At 39.7% G+C, this 13155-nt stretch overlaps 1 protein-coding gene across 2 annotated transcripts; it reads left to right on the forward strand.

Moving 5' to 3' along the window:
- Positions 1–1008: 1008 nt before the first annotated feature.
- Positions 1009–12403, forward strand: lyn (LYN proto-oncogene, Src family tyrosine kinase). 2 transcript variants are annotated; one of them, XM_076294900.1, is made up of 13 exons: positions 1009–1149; positions 5048–5181; positions 5465–5516; positions 5616–5721; positions 5855–5953; positions 6046–6149; positions 6487–6636; positions 6802–6954; positions 9151–9333; positions 9442–9518; positions 10163–10316; positions 10428–10559; positions 10952–12403. In XM_076294900.1, exons 2-13 carry the CDS (start codon positions 5053–5055, stop codon positions 11152–11154), a joined length of 1542 nt encoding a protein of 513 aa, XP_076151015.1. In that variant the 5' UTR covers positions 1009–1149; positions 5048–5052; the 3' UTR covers positions 11155–12403. The 2 variants fall into 2 exon arrangements, with proteins under 2 accessions (XP_076151015.1, XP_076151016.1); XM_076294901.1 differs by having other exon boundaries at positions 5048–5121.
- Positions 12404–13155: the final 752 nt, after the last annotated feature.

A 13155-nucleotide genomic window follows, 5' to 3' on the forward strand; every position in this document is an offset into this window, starting at 1 on the left:
ATGATATACACTATCAAGCAGTCAGTAAACAAAACGCCAAAAAATAGAAAACACATTGTTCAAAACATATAGGGAGAAATACATTTTTAATCTTTATTTTGTGTAATTTTTCCATCATTGTCTTTTGATGAAAGACATTGATATAGAACCTCAAAATTGATCAGAAATTACTCCTTTGCTTTGTTCTTTGCATTTATTTATGTTCTTCCTCCTCATCCCCCACCTTACACACACACTTGTTCTCGTCCTCTCACATAGTTTCTTTTATTCATTGTCAGACTTTCTCATTCCCACCCTCAACAACCTGTTTGCTCTCTGAACAGGCTTATATTGGTTGTCACATCATTTGAAACAAGTGAAATCAATTTTGAGTGGTTGTGTTAATGTCTGCTCTATATTTGTATTTTTGTTGACTTGTGTTTACCAGTATGATGACATGTGCATTAGAGTGCAGAATGTGTTTTGAGAATGTGTTTAGAGTGTTACTAAAAAGTGTAAGTGAGATCTGCAAATTGTGTTTTACATGTGAAATGGTTTGAGTTATTGACAACAGACTGAACAATTGGCTAAATGAGTTCAGGCAACTGAGAACTTTCTTCAGCCAATGGGTTTTAGTGTTTTAGCAATCGAGAAAAACTGTAATCAAATGTTTTGTACCACAGCAGACTTCCTATAACCCACAAGATGCCCACTGGGGCTTCATTATTTTTGAGGAGTGTGCAGTCATAAATCTGTACAGTGACTGTCGTCAGTAGACAATGCAGTTCTGTAAACATTTTTATTTAATGATTTGTATCCTCGGCTACATGATGGCATATCCCATCCTGTTGAGCCTGCGGTCCTTCCACACAATGGCCATTGCCTCATTGTTCCAGGCAAAGAACAGCAATTCTCTCTTGGATGACCTACACACCTCCAACCGTACGAGCGCCGCATTATGCAAATAAAATGTTAGACGCATTAAACACTGTACCAGGAAGTAGTGGCTGAACCGAGAGAACATCAGTCCTGCCAAAAGAGACTGGTTCCTCATTCTGCTGCTTAGGTGAAGCAACAACAGACAAATGAGGGTGAGAAGGTTGTAACGGGAATTATCCTGACAACTATTCGCTTTAACTTCACGCGACAGGGCAGGCTGATACCTAACAGGTAGGTGACCTCTGTTGATATAACTTTTTTGGACTCTTCTGAAAGTATTCTAAAAGTTGGGATATTTTTGAAGTTTCGAGCAACATCGCCCAAGTTCCTCATATTGTGTAAAATCAATACTGGCTAAAATCAATAGTTTTGTCGAGAATGCCATGTTCATGTCAATAACGTTTGCGTATCAAAGCACATAGGTTTACAGTCGGATAACATTTGTTGTAGCCTATCCAATTTCATTTAAAATTACACAAGTAATAGCCTTCTCAACGTTTTGCATTTCGAGCGAATTGTCACCTTGGGTAACAAGTTTACCACTACTGGCCAATACTCGAAATAGTTGCTAAACACGTCTACGGACAGTTCTGAGAGGAAACTCAATCTGTTAGCCTCTTACATAGCTTCTGTGTAAGAGTCAGATAGACATCACCTATCAATCAATACAGTCTCAGATGTGACCTGTCACCTTGTATTCACTGTCACTTAATCTTAGTCTATTGTAGCCCAATGTTTTCACTAGGCCAACACTAGATATTTTAATAGCCTAATAGGCCTACAAGTCCAATACCTGAAATAACTTCTCTGTTAGTGGTTTAATACTTAGGCCTATTCCCCCTTAGGGCATCAATCTCATCTTAGTCTTAAAGCAACAATCCAAACATTTTCATGTCTTCAACATAGCCTGCTTGAGTATTTGGTTATGAGTCCATGAGTATGGCTACGCTGCAAGGTTTGATGGCGACTTGCGTGTCTGCCTGTTGCCTGCAGACCACTGCACTGTCACACTCATTCTGTGTGGCCTCTGCTCCGCAGCTTCCTGTGTGGGTTAAGACTTCAGGCTGGTCAAAGGAGGAAGTGTGCAGCCACAGTCACACACACACATACACTCTCACACACACACATCATTTCTCTAAAGAGACCATTGCCTAGCCTCTGCTTCCCTGAGTTTCATCTAAAAATACAAACATTGTGATCCAACAGTTAAGCGTCTCTTAAAGTAGCCCTGTGCAAGTGAAAAATTATTTCTCTTCTCAGTTCCCTGCACACTGATGCTTAGTTGTAGGTTTATCTTGCTATATACAGACGCCACGAATAGGGGACCTCCAAAGAAGATATGTACATAAAAATGAAAAGCTTTGTAGCATGTTAGTTATTGTTAGTTATGAAGAATTTAAGAGCAATTAGACTTCCCCCCTTCTGTTTGTGTGTGTTTGAGAGAGAGATTGTTGATTAAAGTCCTACCAGGAAGTGTTATAAACCTTTGCCTCTTGATTGTCCAGAAGGGTGAACTGTTAAACATTTCCCCATGAGTATGAGGAAATTATATAGTCACAGGCTTCCACTCAATAAAATCACCTACCAAGATCAATAGGAAAACAGAATGTTGAGATGATCAGCTAACCTGCAACACCAGGGTGTGTGCTTTGTAGAGTTTTGTTGACCAGAGGATACTTTGGGAGTAGGCCTACAGCTTTCGTCCACAGTGTTTACGGCCTACCAGGGGGCATGTTTAAAACCAAAACATTTTGCTACCATTTAGTTTAAACAACACGTTTCATCGCAATTTTGTGTGCAACAATGTGCAACAGATTTTGTGAGGTGGTTTTGTCTTGTTTGGGTGTGTCAAAAGTGCTTCCCTATCAACATTGACATGTATACAGAAGGCAGTGAGTATAGCCTATGCACCTAATGACAAAGATAAGAGTGAACAGTTGAAAATAAAATAAAACCGATATTTACATTGACTTAATCAGGCTCGGAATAAGTTTAGAAAAGAAAGTAAACATCTTCTCAGAGTGCTTGTGCGAACAACAGTGTCCAAAGCACCACTGTTTGTGTTATATCATATACTTCGCCATGTTTCGTCTGTCTTTAGCTCAGCCCAGGTAGTGGGGTCTGGGGCTGTTACAGTCCCAAAAAATACACACAATCCAGATGAAGAAGCTGTTACAGGCCTGTTAGAGAGTGAACACAGACATCATGCCCATTTGCCGAATTAATCCTGTAGAGAAATAACTGAACACAGTAGAAAAGAGAGTTTAGAGAGAAGAGAGTTTATTCAGTCATCGAGTAACATGCAAATATTTGCACTGCACTCTCAGTAAATACATCTTCTGTTGACTGCTACGTCTGCTATATTTTTCTTGGTAAAATAATACATCAAATATATACAGTTATGTGCAGAATAATAGCAGTGTGTTTTAAAAAATTGAATAATGCTCAAAATCCTTAGAATAGTTGTTCATTCCTAGCCCTGGCAGCAAATGTAATTTGCTGCCGCTAGGGGCGCGTCTAGATTTCTAGGCTAGTTAATTCCATAATATCAATGCATTGGGAGCACTGCACATTCAATTTCAAATCAAAACATGACCAAAATTGATCAAGTTTTGTTATACCTTTACAGAAAGTGAAGAAAAAGGAATGTTAGGCTGTTCAAAAAAATAGCAGTGTCCATGCAACACAGATGTGAAGAAATTCTCAAAAATAATGGTAATGCAACTAGAAATTAGTGCAGTGATTCAAAGTAAAGCAAAATCTTGAGACATTTTTCAGTTTATATGGTAAACATTACCTTTTCTTCACTTTCTGTAAAGGTATAATACCAACTTGATCAGTTTTGGTCATGTTTTGATTTGAAATTGAATGTGCAGTGTTCCCAAAGCATTGCTATTATGGAATTAACAACTATTCTAAGGATTTTGAGCTTTATTCAATTTTTTAAAACACACTGCTATTATTCTGCACGTAACTGTACTTCCAAACAATATGTTCACTAAAATAAGCTCACTGCTTAAAATTTTCAAAAACAACAATTCTCTAACTTCCTCTCACTTTTTGGAGATGTAATGTTTTTTTAACCAGACAATAGAATTCAACAACCTCAGAATGAGTGTCAAGTATTGACTTTCTAATGGATGTTTAGCTTCTATCATTGCTTATCCTGGCTGGGAAGGCCCAAGTAATATACTACAATACTTTCATTTAGATTCATTTATTTCCCCTGGACCTATCTGGACACATAGTCACCTCATATGACAGCACAGATGGTACCAGCTGATCACCTTTTAAGATAAGTGTTGATTTATCCTGCAATGATGAGGACTTTGATTGTGAACCCTGATCGCGAACAATAAAGAAGACATCAAATAAAAGGGGGGGTAGAGGAGCGCTTCCTGGTTTGGTTAAATCAGAGGTGCTCTTTGGATGGGAAACTAAATGCCAAGAATCAAAAAACTCAAAGGCACTCTCTATTGAAAAAGTTAAAAAGCCTTTATTATTATGGCTTGGTCAAGTTAACCTTCTAAAAAACTCCAACGCGTTTCGGCTACATGCCTTCTTCCGGGAGTTAAGCTTCTTCCGGGAGTTAGTACGATCACTACTACAATATTCAATTCAATACAACTGTCAATGGTGTTTTTCACAACAATTTGTCAGCATATTCCTCAGCGCAGTCATGTGTGCAATACAGGAATTGCTGAAATGTGTTCCATTACTGTATGCTGTCGGCAGTGTGGGGCGCTGGAGTGGAGTCAGTGCAGGTCGATGTTGATGACCAAACAAAATAAAGTCTAAACAACCAACTGCAGGTGAAATCATCAAAATGTCGGTTGGACCTGACATGAGGTGTTTTGGAACTGTTGGATGCTGGCCTAGTAGACTAGTTGCACTGACTCTCTGAAAACTTAACTGTCAGCAGTAGCCAGATGGAGCCAATGTAACCAAATGCCAATACATCCTATATGCTGTATGTTAATATAATTCACTGAGCTCAGCGTCATCATGACCTAGAGTTTGAGACACATGGTCCTGCCTGTGTGCCATATAGGCTTTAGGAGAGCATCCTACATCTGGTCTGGTTGCTGCAATTGAATATTTTTGGTATGTTTTGTGTCTCTCCCAACAGGAATCATGGGTTGTAAAAAATCCAAGCTGACCGAGGGCCAGAATGGTGGCATGCTCGATAAAACACAACAGCCAGTACGTACTGACCAAACTGTATATGTGAGAGATCCCACCTCCAGTAAGCCACATACTATAGTAAGTAGTGAGTCAGGAGCAGGCCAAAATCAGCACACGTGCACAGATATGTTTCTTAGGCTGCATGCACTACATTTGACCAGCGATTAGTTCATGTTTGCATGTTGGTCTGGTGTGTTCTAATGTGCTCATCTGTAACACGTATCTGTATACTGGCTTCTGTATAGACTACTGGCTTTTATATAGAATGTCTTTATAGAATACTGGGTTTTGCACTGTCCACAACTATTCTAGATTCCCTTGTATCTGTGTCACATCTAAGTACTTCTCTTTTGCCCCACAGAATGATTCTGCTCCCTCCGGGTTGCTACCTGGTCAGGTTTTCCTGATGGAAGGTGGGTTTTTCATTTTAGATTTGTCACATGATTTCCTCATTTATGAGCAGCGCTGTGTCACATTACATGCGCATAACACGTATGTCTTAACCCCAACAGAAAAGAAGGAGAGGGATAAAATCGTCATAGCCTTGTACCCGTATGAGGCTATACATGCCGATGACTTGGGATTCAAAAAGGGAGAGAAAATGCGAGTTCTGGAGGAGTGAGTACACACTGCGTGCAGCTACATTAATATGCCACTGTAGCGTTCCCTAATTAGGCAAAACAATTCAGTTAAGGTTTTATGAGACCATATGATGGCTAAATGATGGGGGCGCCACGGTCTGTGTTTGTAGGCATGGAGAATGGTGGAAAGCCTGCTCTCTCACCACCAAAAAAGAGGGCTTCATTCCTTCCAATTATGTTGCCCAAGCAGACACCATGGAAATGGAAGAGTAAGTGTGTAACTTGCTGCTTGCCCTTTGCCACTGTTGTTACCAGGTTGTGCCCTTTATTCATTTTATTTATTTATTTTTCTTTTCAAAAGATGGTTCTTTAAGGATATAACCAGGAAGGATGCAGAAAGGCAACTTTTGGCACCAGCAAACAAACCAGGAGCTTACCTCATCCGCGAGAGTGAAACCTCAAAGGGTAGGTGGCGTGCAACTTAGCCTCAGAGACTTTTATACATTTCTGAATCTGGAACTGTCCAAGTGAAATGGGGATTCCGCCCAGTGTGGCTTTTCTTTTATGTGCCAGTCAATGACATACTGTATGATGCGGTTTGAGGTTGGTGATAGAGGATAGAGGGGTCAAAGTACACAAAACTCCATGTGTGTAATAACAGTGCTTATGGTAGAATGGTGTTATCATGGTTTGATATAATCTCTTAATAATGGGCTATCTACTTATTTAAGTAAATAACCTTGATTAGTATCTAGATTCCCGTAAATGATTGATTGTTTGCATCTCACTTCCTTCTTGACAGGAAGTTATTCGCTCTCTATCAGAGATGTTGACAGCCAGGGCATGGATGCAGTCAAACACTACAAGATCCGCAGCCTGGATAATGGAGGATATTATATCTCTCCGAAAATCACATTCCCAGATATCAGCAGCATGATCAAACATTATCACAGTAAGATTAATATGCAACAAATGCTGACCCAGATACTATACATATTTTCATCACGGCTTAGCAAGCTACTTGAAGATAACTACAGATTAATCACTACTGTGGTAAATGTATTGTATTGGTAGCTTTGAAAATCACTGAGTAGTTCCTGGTAATGTGCCTTTGCAGAGCAACCAGACGGCCTGTGTCGTAAACTAGAGAAGTCCTGTGATAAGCCCAAAGCTCAGAAGCCATGGGATAAAGATGCGTGGGAAATCTCCAAAGAGTCCATCAAGATGGTGAAGAAACTCGGAGCTGGCCAGTTTGGAGAGGTGTGGATGGGTAAGAAAGGAAATCATTGACCTTTAAGACGAGCCTCAATTCCCAATTCCCTTTCCTTGATTCATGTGTCTGCAAATCTTGTGTGGGCAAGTGTAAAGTGATTTAAAAGGCCATGTTGACTGGCCAGACCACACGTTCTCACCCGCATGCTTTGAACTCACACACTATGGAGCAGACAGACAGCTGTATTCAAATGCTGTCCCTTCCTGCTACAGTTAGGATTTGCCAGCATCAATGAGCACATTATGATGCGGATTGATAGCACTTATGCCCATGGGTGTTATCCACCAGATCGGTGGAGGAAATGTTGCAGCATCTGAGGCCAGATTTGCATGAGACTTTGCTCCTCTTCACACTAGCCTGTATTCTGGCAAAGACTGATGAATTGCAGGAAGCTGTCAGGCATTTTTGCAAATATACAAATACAGTGGGAGGCCCCACACATTCAGGCTGTTTCCTTCAGCTTCCCCTGACCCCACTGACATTAGAGGACGGCTCGAGCGGCTGAGAGCAGAGTAGCCACCGAGAGACTTCACTCGACAGTAAACATTTCCTTCCAGCGAGCCCCTGGCTGGCTCGCCTGTTATGTCTCACCAGTGGCCCTTCCTCTCCACTGTTTAATAGACCCAATCTGTTTTGCCTAACAGAAATCCCGGTAAAAAAAAGCGAAATCATATCTGGACATGCTTGGAAAATACCTCTCTGGCTTTGGTGAGACAGACATCTCCTTCTGGGTTTCATATCATTAATGTTAGTGCAGAGTAAGCATTGTGCACTGCACAGTTGAACCTCCCTCAATTTAATTTCAGTTTCCCTTACAGAGCTGGCACTGCCCGCTCTGTAAATCCTAAATCATATCACATTTCCGTTTGATTTTAGAAACATGATGTTGTCCAAAATTCCTGGACTGACTCCCTAATGCATGCCAACAGTGTGAGATCGGAAAGATGCATTTCTGTGGTCAAAAAAGTTAAACGTCTAAATCTACAGCATTGATATAAAACACTACTGGATACAATAAAATTAAATGTGTCCTTCCCGGTTTGAGTCAAACCAGGAATAACTCACACATCAGATGTCAATGCAAGTCAAGTCAAGTCAAGTCAAGTCAGATTTATTTGTATAGCGCAATGCAGAGAATAGTACACTTTTAATACATTTAGAGAAAAAGATGCAGTTTATTATGCAGTGAAGGGCAAACCATTTTCACATTCAGACCATCCTCAGTACAAACAGAGAGGCCTTATCTTGGACTATTAGCATATCCCACTGGGTGGACTAGCGTGTAACATGGACTGGGTGGACTAGTGTGCATTTTCCTTCAGCTCCCTTGTACATCAACTTCCTTGACAGTTTGCCCATGGATCTGTTATACATTTTGTGGGATTGTTGCACTTAAGATCGTAACACAAGCAAAAAAAGCATTTAAAGTTGTCTTCTCTGAGTAGCTGATAAAGGAGTGTTCATGAAATACTGTGAGAGGTTAAAATGGAGGTGCTTGCCCACGGTGTTCCTCTTGGACATTTTGAAGCAGAGTATTTATCGTTTGCTCTGAAGTTGGTAAAACTCTGTGTCTCAGAACCTGTGAACTCAAACTCAACAGTAAGCACTAAAGAGGTAGCAGTTGAAAGTACAAAGAAAGATTTGAGAGTCTGTGTTGGGTTTGTGGCTCTGTTGACAAGGCCTTGTCTTCATGCCGCAAATGAACCGTGCTCTCAGTCTAATGTCACCACGGCAGCTGTTCTGGCCCGCCGCTATAGTTGTCACTTCTCAGTTCTCACATAGCTTTCTGCTTTCCCAACCTGAGCTGAAGTGTGTGTGTGTGTGTGGGGGGGGGGGGGCTATTAATGTCTCGTCATCAATGTGCCATGAAGGAAATTCCCTTATTGTGACACCCCTGACCCGCCAGCCAACGGCTAGTCTTCAGACCACCTGGATGCTCTACTTTACTCAACTTCTCGCTCCTGCTCACAGCAGAGAGTGCAAGTGTGCTGAAAGTCAAATTAATTTAAGTAGTTTTGCAGTCTGTCAAGGTTTATGTTGGTAAACTATGTCCTCACATAAAAGTCTGCTGAAGTTGGAAGGCAATCCTGAACTGCTGCTACGATAAGATCATTTAGAATTTAACTCAGGAGCAAGTTGAAAGATAAAACTGTGAACCTGGGATCTGCTGCTGAGCTGCTTTTGTACTTGCAGCATATTATAACAACAGCACCAAAGTTGCTGTGAAGACTTTGAAGCCAGGCACCATGTCTGTTGAGGCCTTCCTTGAGGAAGCCAACCTGATGAAGACTCTACAGCATGACCGGCTGGTGCGCCTCTACGCTGTGGTCACCAAGATCGAGCCCATCTACATCATCACTGAGTACATGGCCAATGGTAATTGAAACTCTTTTATGCTGCATGAAAATGCATGGGGTTTTGAAGGCCCATTCATTTAGTGCAAATTTGTTGATGTTGTTGTATTTCCTTTTACTCTATTTTAAGGGAGCCTTTTGGATTTCTTAAAAAGTGATACCGGCTGCAGATTACAGCTACCTAAGCTAATAGACTTCTCTGCTCAGGTAAAAATGTCTCTTTCTTGTTTAGCTCATAGTCTATTTTTATATGAAAAAAGTGCAGTTGTCATTTTTTCCACTGGTGGAATAGAAAGAGGAACCAAAAATTGTCTATTAAAACCAACAAAGTTGAGCAATAAAGTCAGTCATGCAAGCAATTCTACTTTACATATTATGTATTTTATTGTATAACCTTATTTTCCTTTGGTCCTTGGTAAGAAGGGGGGGCGGGTAGATATTTACAGATATTTACAGTTTCTAAATTAAAAAAAAATATTATTAATCTTTCTTCTTTCTCAGTTGCGATATCTTCAAAAGGTTAAAAGTTAATATACTAATATCGTTTGATATGTCAAGTTTACATTATATCTATTTTTTATAAGTACTGTGTTCCTGTAAAACAGCCATTTTAAATAAATGGGCAGAAAGAGGATATACGCACACCTAAGAAATTGAAAATGAAAGGAGAATCATCCTTTTATCTTTCGCAACAATGTATCTCTATGTTTTAAGGAACTTAGTTTATATGGGATGGTAGCTGACATTGGGAGTATGTTCAAATTTCTATCTCACCAATTAAGTGTGAACATTGTATTATGAAGTGAGTGTAAGGGTACATGTGACACTGAGGCTGGTCCTGTTTCCTACAGATAGCTGAGGGCATGGCTTACATTGAGAAGAAAAACTACATCCATCGGGATCTGAGGGCTGCTAACGTGTTAGTTTCGGAAAGCCTGCTCTGTAAAATCGCTGATTTCGGTCTGGCTAGAGTTATTGAGGATGACCAGTATACTGCCAGAGAAGGTATGATCCCTACATATTATGGCTCCCTTTCCCCTTTCTGCTTTCACATGTATATTATGTATATGCCAGTAAGAGGCCTTTGACACAAAGAGGATTTTCTCCTTCCGTCAGGAGCCAAGTTCCCGATTAAGTGGACGGCCCCTGAGGCCATTAACTATGGCTCCTTCACAATCAAGTCTGACATGTGGTCATTCGGCGTCCTCCTGTATGAAATCATCACTTTTGGAAAGATCCCTTACCCAGGTAATGCGATTTAAGAACATATGAATAGTATTCATTGTATGTTTTCCAGATTGACTATATTGTATTTGAGACATTGGTAGGATATGGTGGTAGATTAGCCTTGAATTTTCTTTGAAAATGACTTGGAGTAATATTAATATTGACTACTTGTATGTTTATATATGTTTCTGTGTTGAATCATGTTTTATATGAACTGTTTAAAAGATTGCAGTGCTGAGAATTCTAGACAGAGAAATATCACCACCTGCTGGTAAATGGTTTTATCCACTTAGAGGTGGTGTTTTTATTTTTGGTATCGACTTCTCAGGAAAGGAAAGATACTAGGGTGTGCCAGCCCCATATTACTTCTGTGTATTTAGTGTAGTAATTCTTTCACATCCTCCTATTCACAGGCATGAGTAATGGAGAAGTCATGACGTCTGTCCAGAGAGGTTACCGCATGCCTAAACCCGAGAACTGCCCGGGTGAGCTCTACGAGATCATGACGAGCTGTTGGAAGGACAAGCCTGATGACAGGCCCACCTTTGACTACATGCAGAGTGTCCTGGATGACTTCTACACAGCGACGGAGGGACAGTACCAGCAGCAGCCCTGAGAGGGGCATTATGGCGGGCATCACAGGGGCCGCCAGGGAAAAAATTATCCACCCAGACTGAAATGAAATGAACAAACATGACCTGGACGTGATAGGTGTTCAGAGCTTTATGGGTGCCAATACAACTTGCTTGCTTTTTAGAAAGAAAAAAAAAGGCAAGCTTTGATGTATTGTCTGTTGTACTTCAAATTGAAGATATCTTCTTTTTTTTTCCTCGAGCTTGTACTGTATATGTGGTCATGTTGAAGCCCTCAGGACAATAGGGAGAAATAATGCCTTTTTTCAGACCAACCTTGAACGCATCTCTCAAACATCTCTGTTGACTCTCTGTGGATCAATTACATTGTCATCTTGGTCTAGAACAAAGCAGCTATCAGATTATACAGCGTCAGATTTATTAGCTACATTTTTTTATATAACAGGTAGGAATAAGAGTTGTCTAATGACAACATATTTGTAAATCACCCTAAAACTGTGAATGGTAGCTTTAGCAAATGCTGTATGCAGAGTTAAGGGGCCATTGCAGAATTGTGTATAGTGAAATAAAGTGAAGTAGTGAAATAAAGACCTAACAGACTTGCTTTCTATAAACAGAATACTCAACACTGATTGATTAAAACTAGTTAATTTGCTGACTGATGTGCAAACTGTATTTTAATAATTTAATCAGTGACATGCTATACATTTCCAACCAGAATACCTGGTGCAGGGACTGCCAGGTGTGTCTGGGTCTCCTTCAGATAACCATTTATCCTACTGAATTTACAAACTAGCTGTCAACTGAAACATGACATTAAGAAAATTAAACTATACATAAGTATATAATATATTCAAGAACAGTCATGATTGCATTTGATGAGTTGGTCTTAATCAAGACAGTTAATAGGCTTTTATTCCTTTCTTTTTTTTACTCTTATCAAACTTGTTTCATCATTGAATCAAAAGCACTTTGTACACATGTCATTTGTATCTGTAGAGTGAATCAGTGTCTTATTGCTGAATATGTGTCGGTACATGTCTCATGTCCCTTGTATACTATTGTATAACTAATGATTTCATGTTATGTTAAACTATTGTACAGATTAAAGAGCATAGCCTAGATTACTGGTCTGATTTAAGATCTTAGGTCCTGTTTTGTTTTGTTTTTGTCTAAGCTAACTTTTTACTGAACTATATTTGTTATATGTTTTGACAACTCTGGAAATTAATTAAAAAATGTAAACCACCAAGAAATCTAACATCATAGACATTAATTCCTATATTGCTCCAAAAGCTAAGAAATCTGTACACAAAAGTAATTTCAGATTCTGAAATTATTAACAGTCTTAGAGTCTGAGCTGTTGCTTACGGAACACTGTTTCTGGACTCTTTGTTCTCAAAAAATATGTTCTCATAATCAGTGGTTCTCATTCTTTAGAATTTCAGTGCTCCTTATAGATCCCTTTGATAGGCTAGGCTAGCCTAACGTTAAATTAACTCTAAATTAACCACATAGGCTATGAAATGGTATATATTTATTTTATCTTTTATTTTTTGCTGTACTGTAATGATGCTGAATGAGCCAAACAAAACAGCTGTGTACGTGGCAACATTTTGGTTGCCCCCACCAATGATGTCACCATTACCAGGGCGATTTCACACGCTGAAGTGTCAACCAGAAAATGTCTAATAAGGCGTAGACGGGCTCTGGTGTCAACCTGGTGTCAACCCAGTCAGGTGACCAGACTTCCTCTTTTCCCCCGGCATGTCTTCTATGTATTCTAATGTAAACTATTTATGTCAGTAGCCTACATTCATTTTTGTAGGTTGCTTAGCCATAGACTATCCCACCATCATGGCTCTTATATTGGGGCAATTCCATGGAAAATTACATTTTTTGTAACATCCATAACGCCAATAAAATGTGATGGTATGGTATGATGTGAATGATTACATGAAATTTGAGCATTTGCTATTTTTGGCTGAAGAATGTAAATGAGAAAAAATGCACAAAAAATGAAT

This window comes from Alosa pseudoharengus, unplaced genomic scaffold (assembly GCF_046254945.1).
Source record: "Alosa pseudoharengus isolate Yale_2024_CS ecotype anadromous, Long Island Sound unplaced genomic scaffold, YU_APseudo_1.1 YU_APseudo_1.1_scf_2, whole genome shotgun sequence".
In the NCBI taxonomy this organism is placed as follows: domain Eukaryota; kingdom Metazoa; phylum Chordata; class Actinopteri; order Clupeiformes; family Clupeidae; genus Alosa; species Alosa pseudoharengus.

Coding starts and splice junctions, on each gene's coding strand:
- lyn (XM_076294900.1), top strand. CDS start 5,053: ATGGGTTGTAAAAAATCCAAGCTGACCGAGGGCCAGAATGGTGGCATG. Junction 5,954..6,045: donor GACACCATGGAAATGGAAGA/GTAAGTGTGTAA, acceptor TCTTTTCAAAAG/ATGGTTCTTTAAGGATATAA. Junction 10,560..10,951: donor TGGAAAGATCCCTTACCCAG/GTAATGCGATTT, acceptor TCCTATTCACAG/GCATGAGTAATGGAGAAGTC.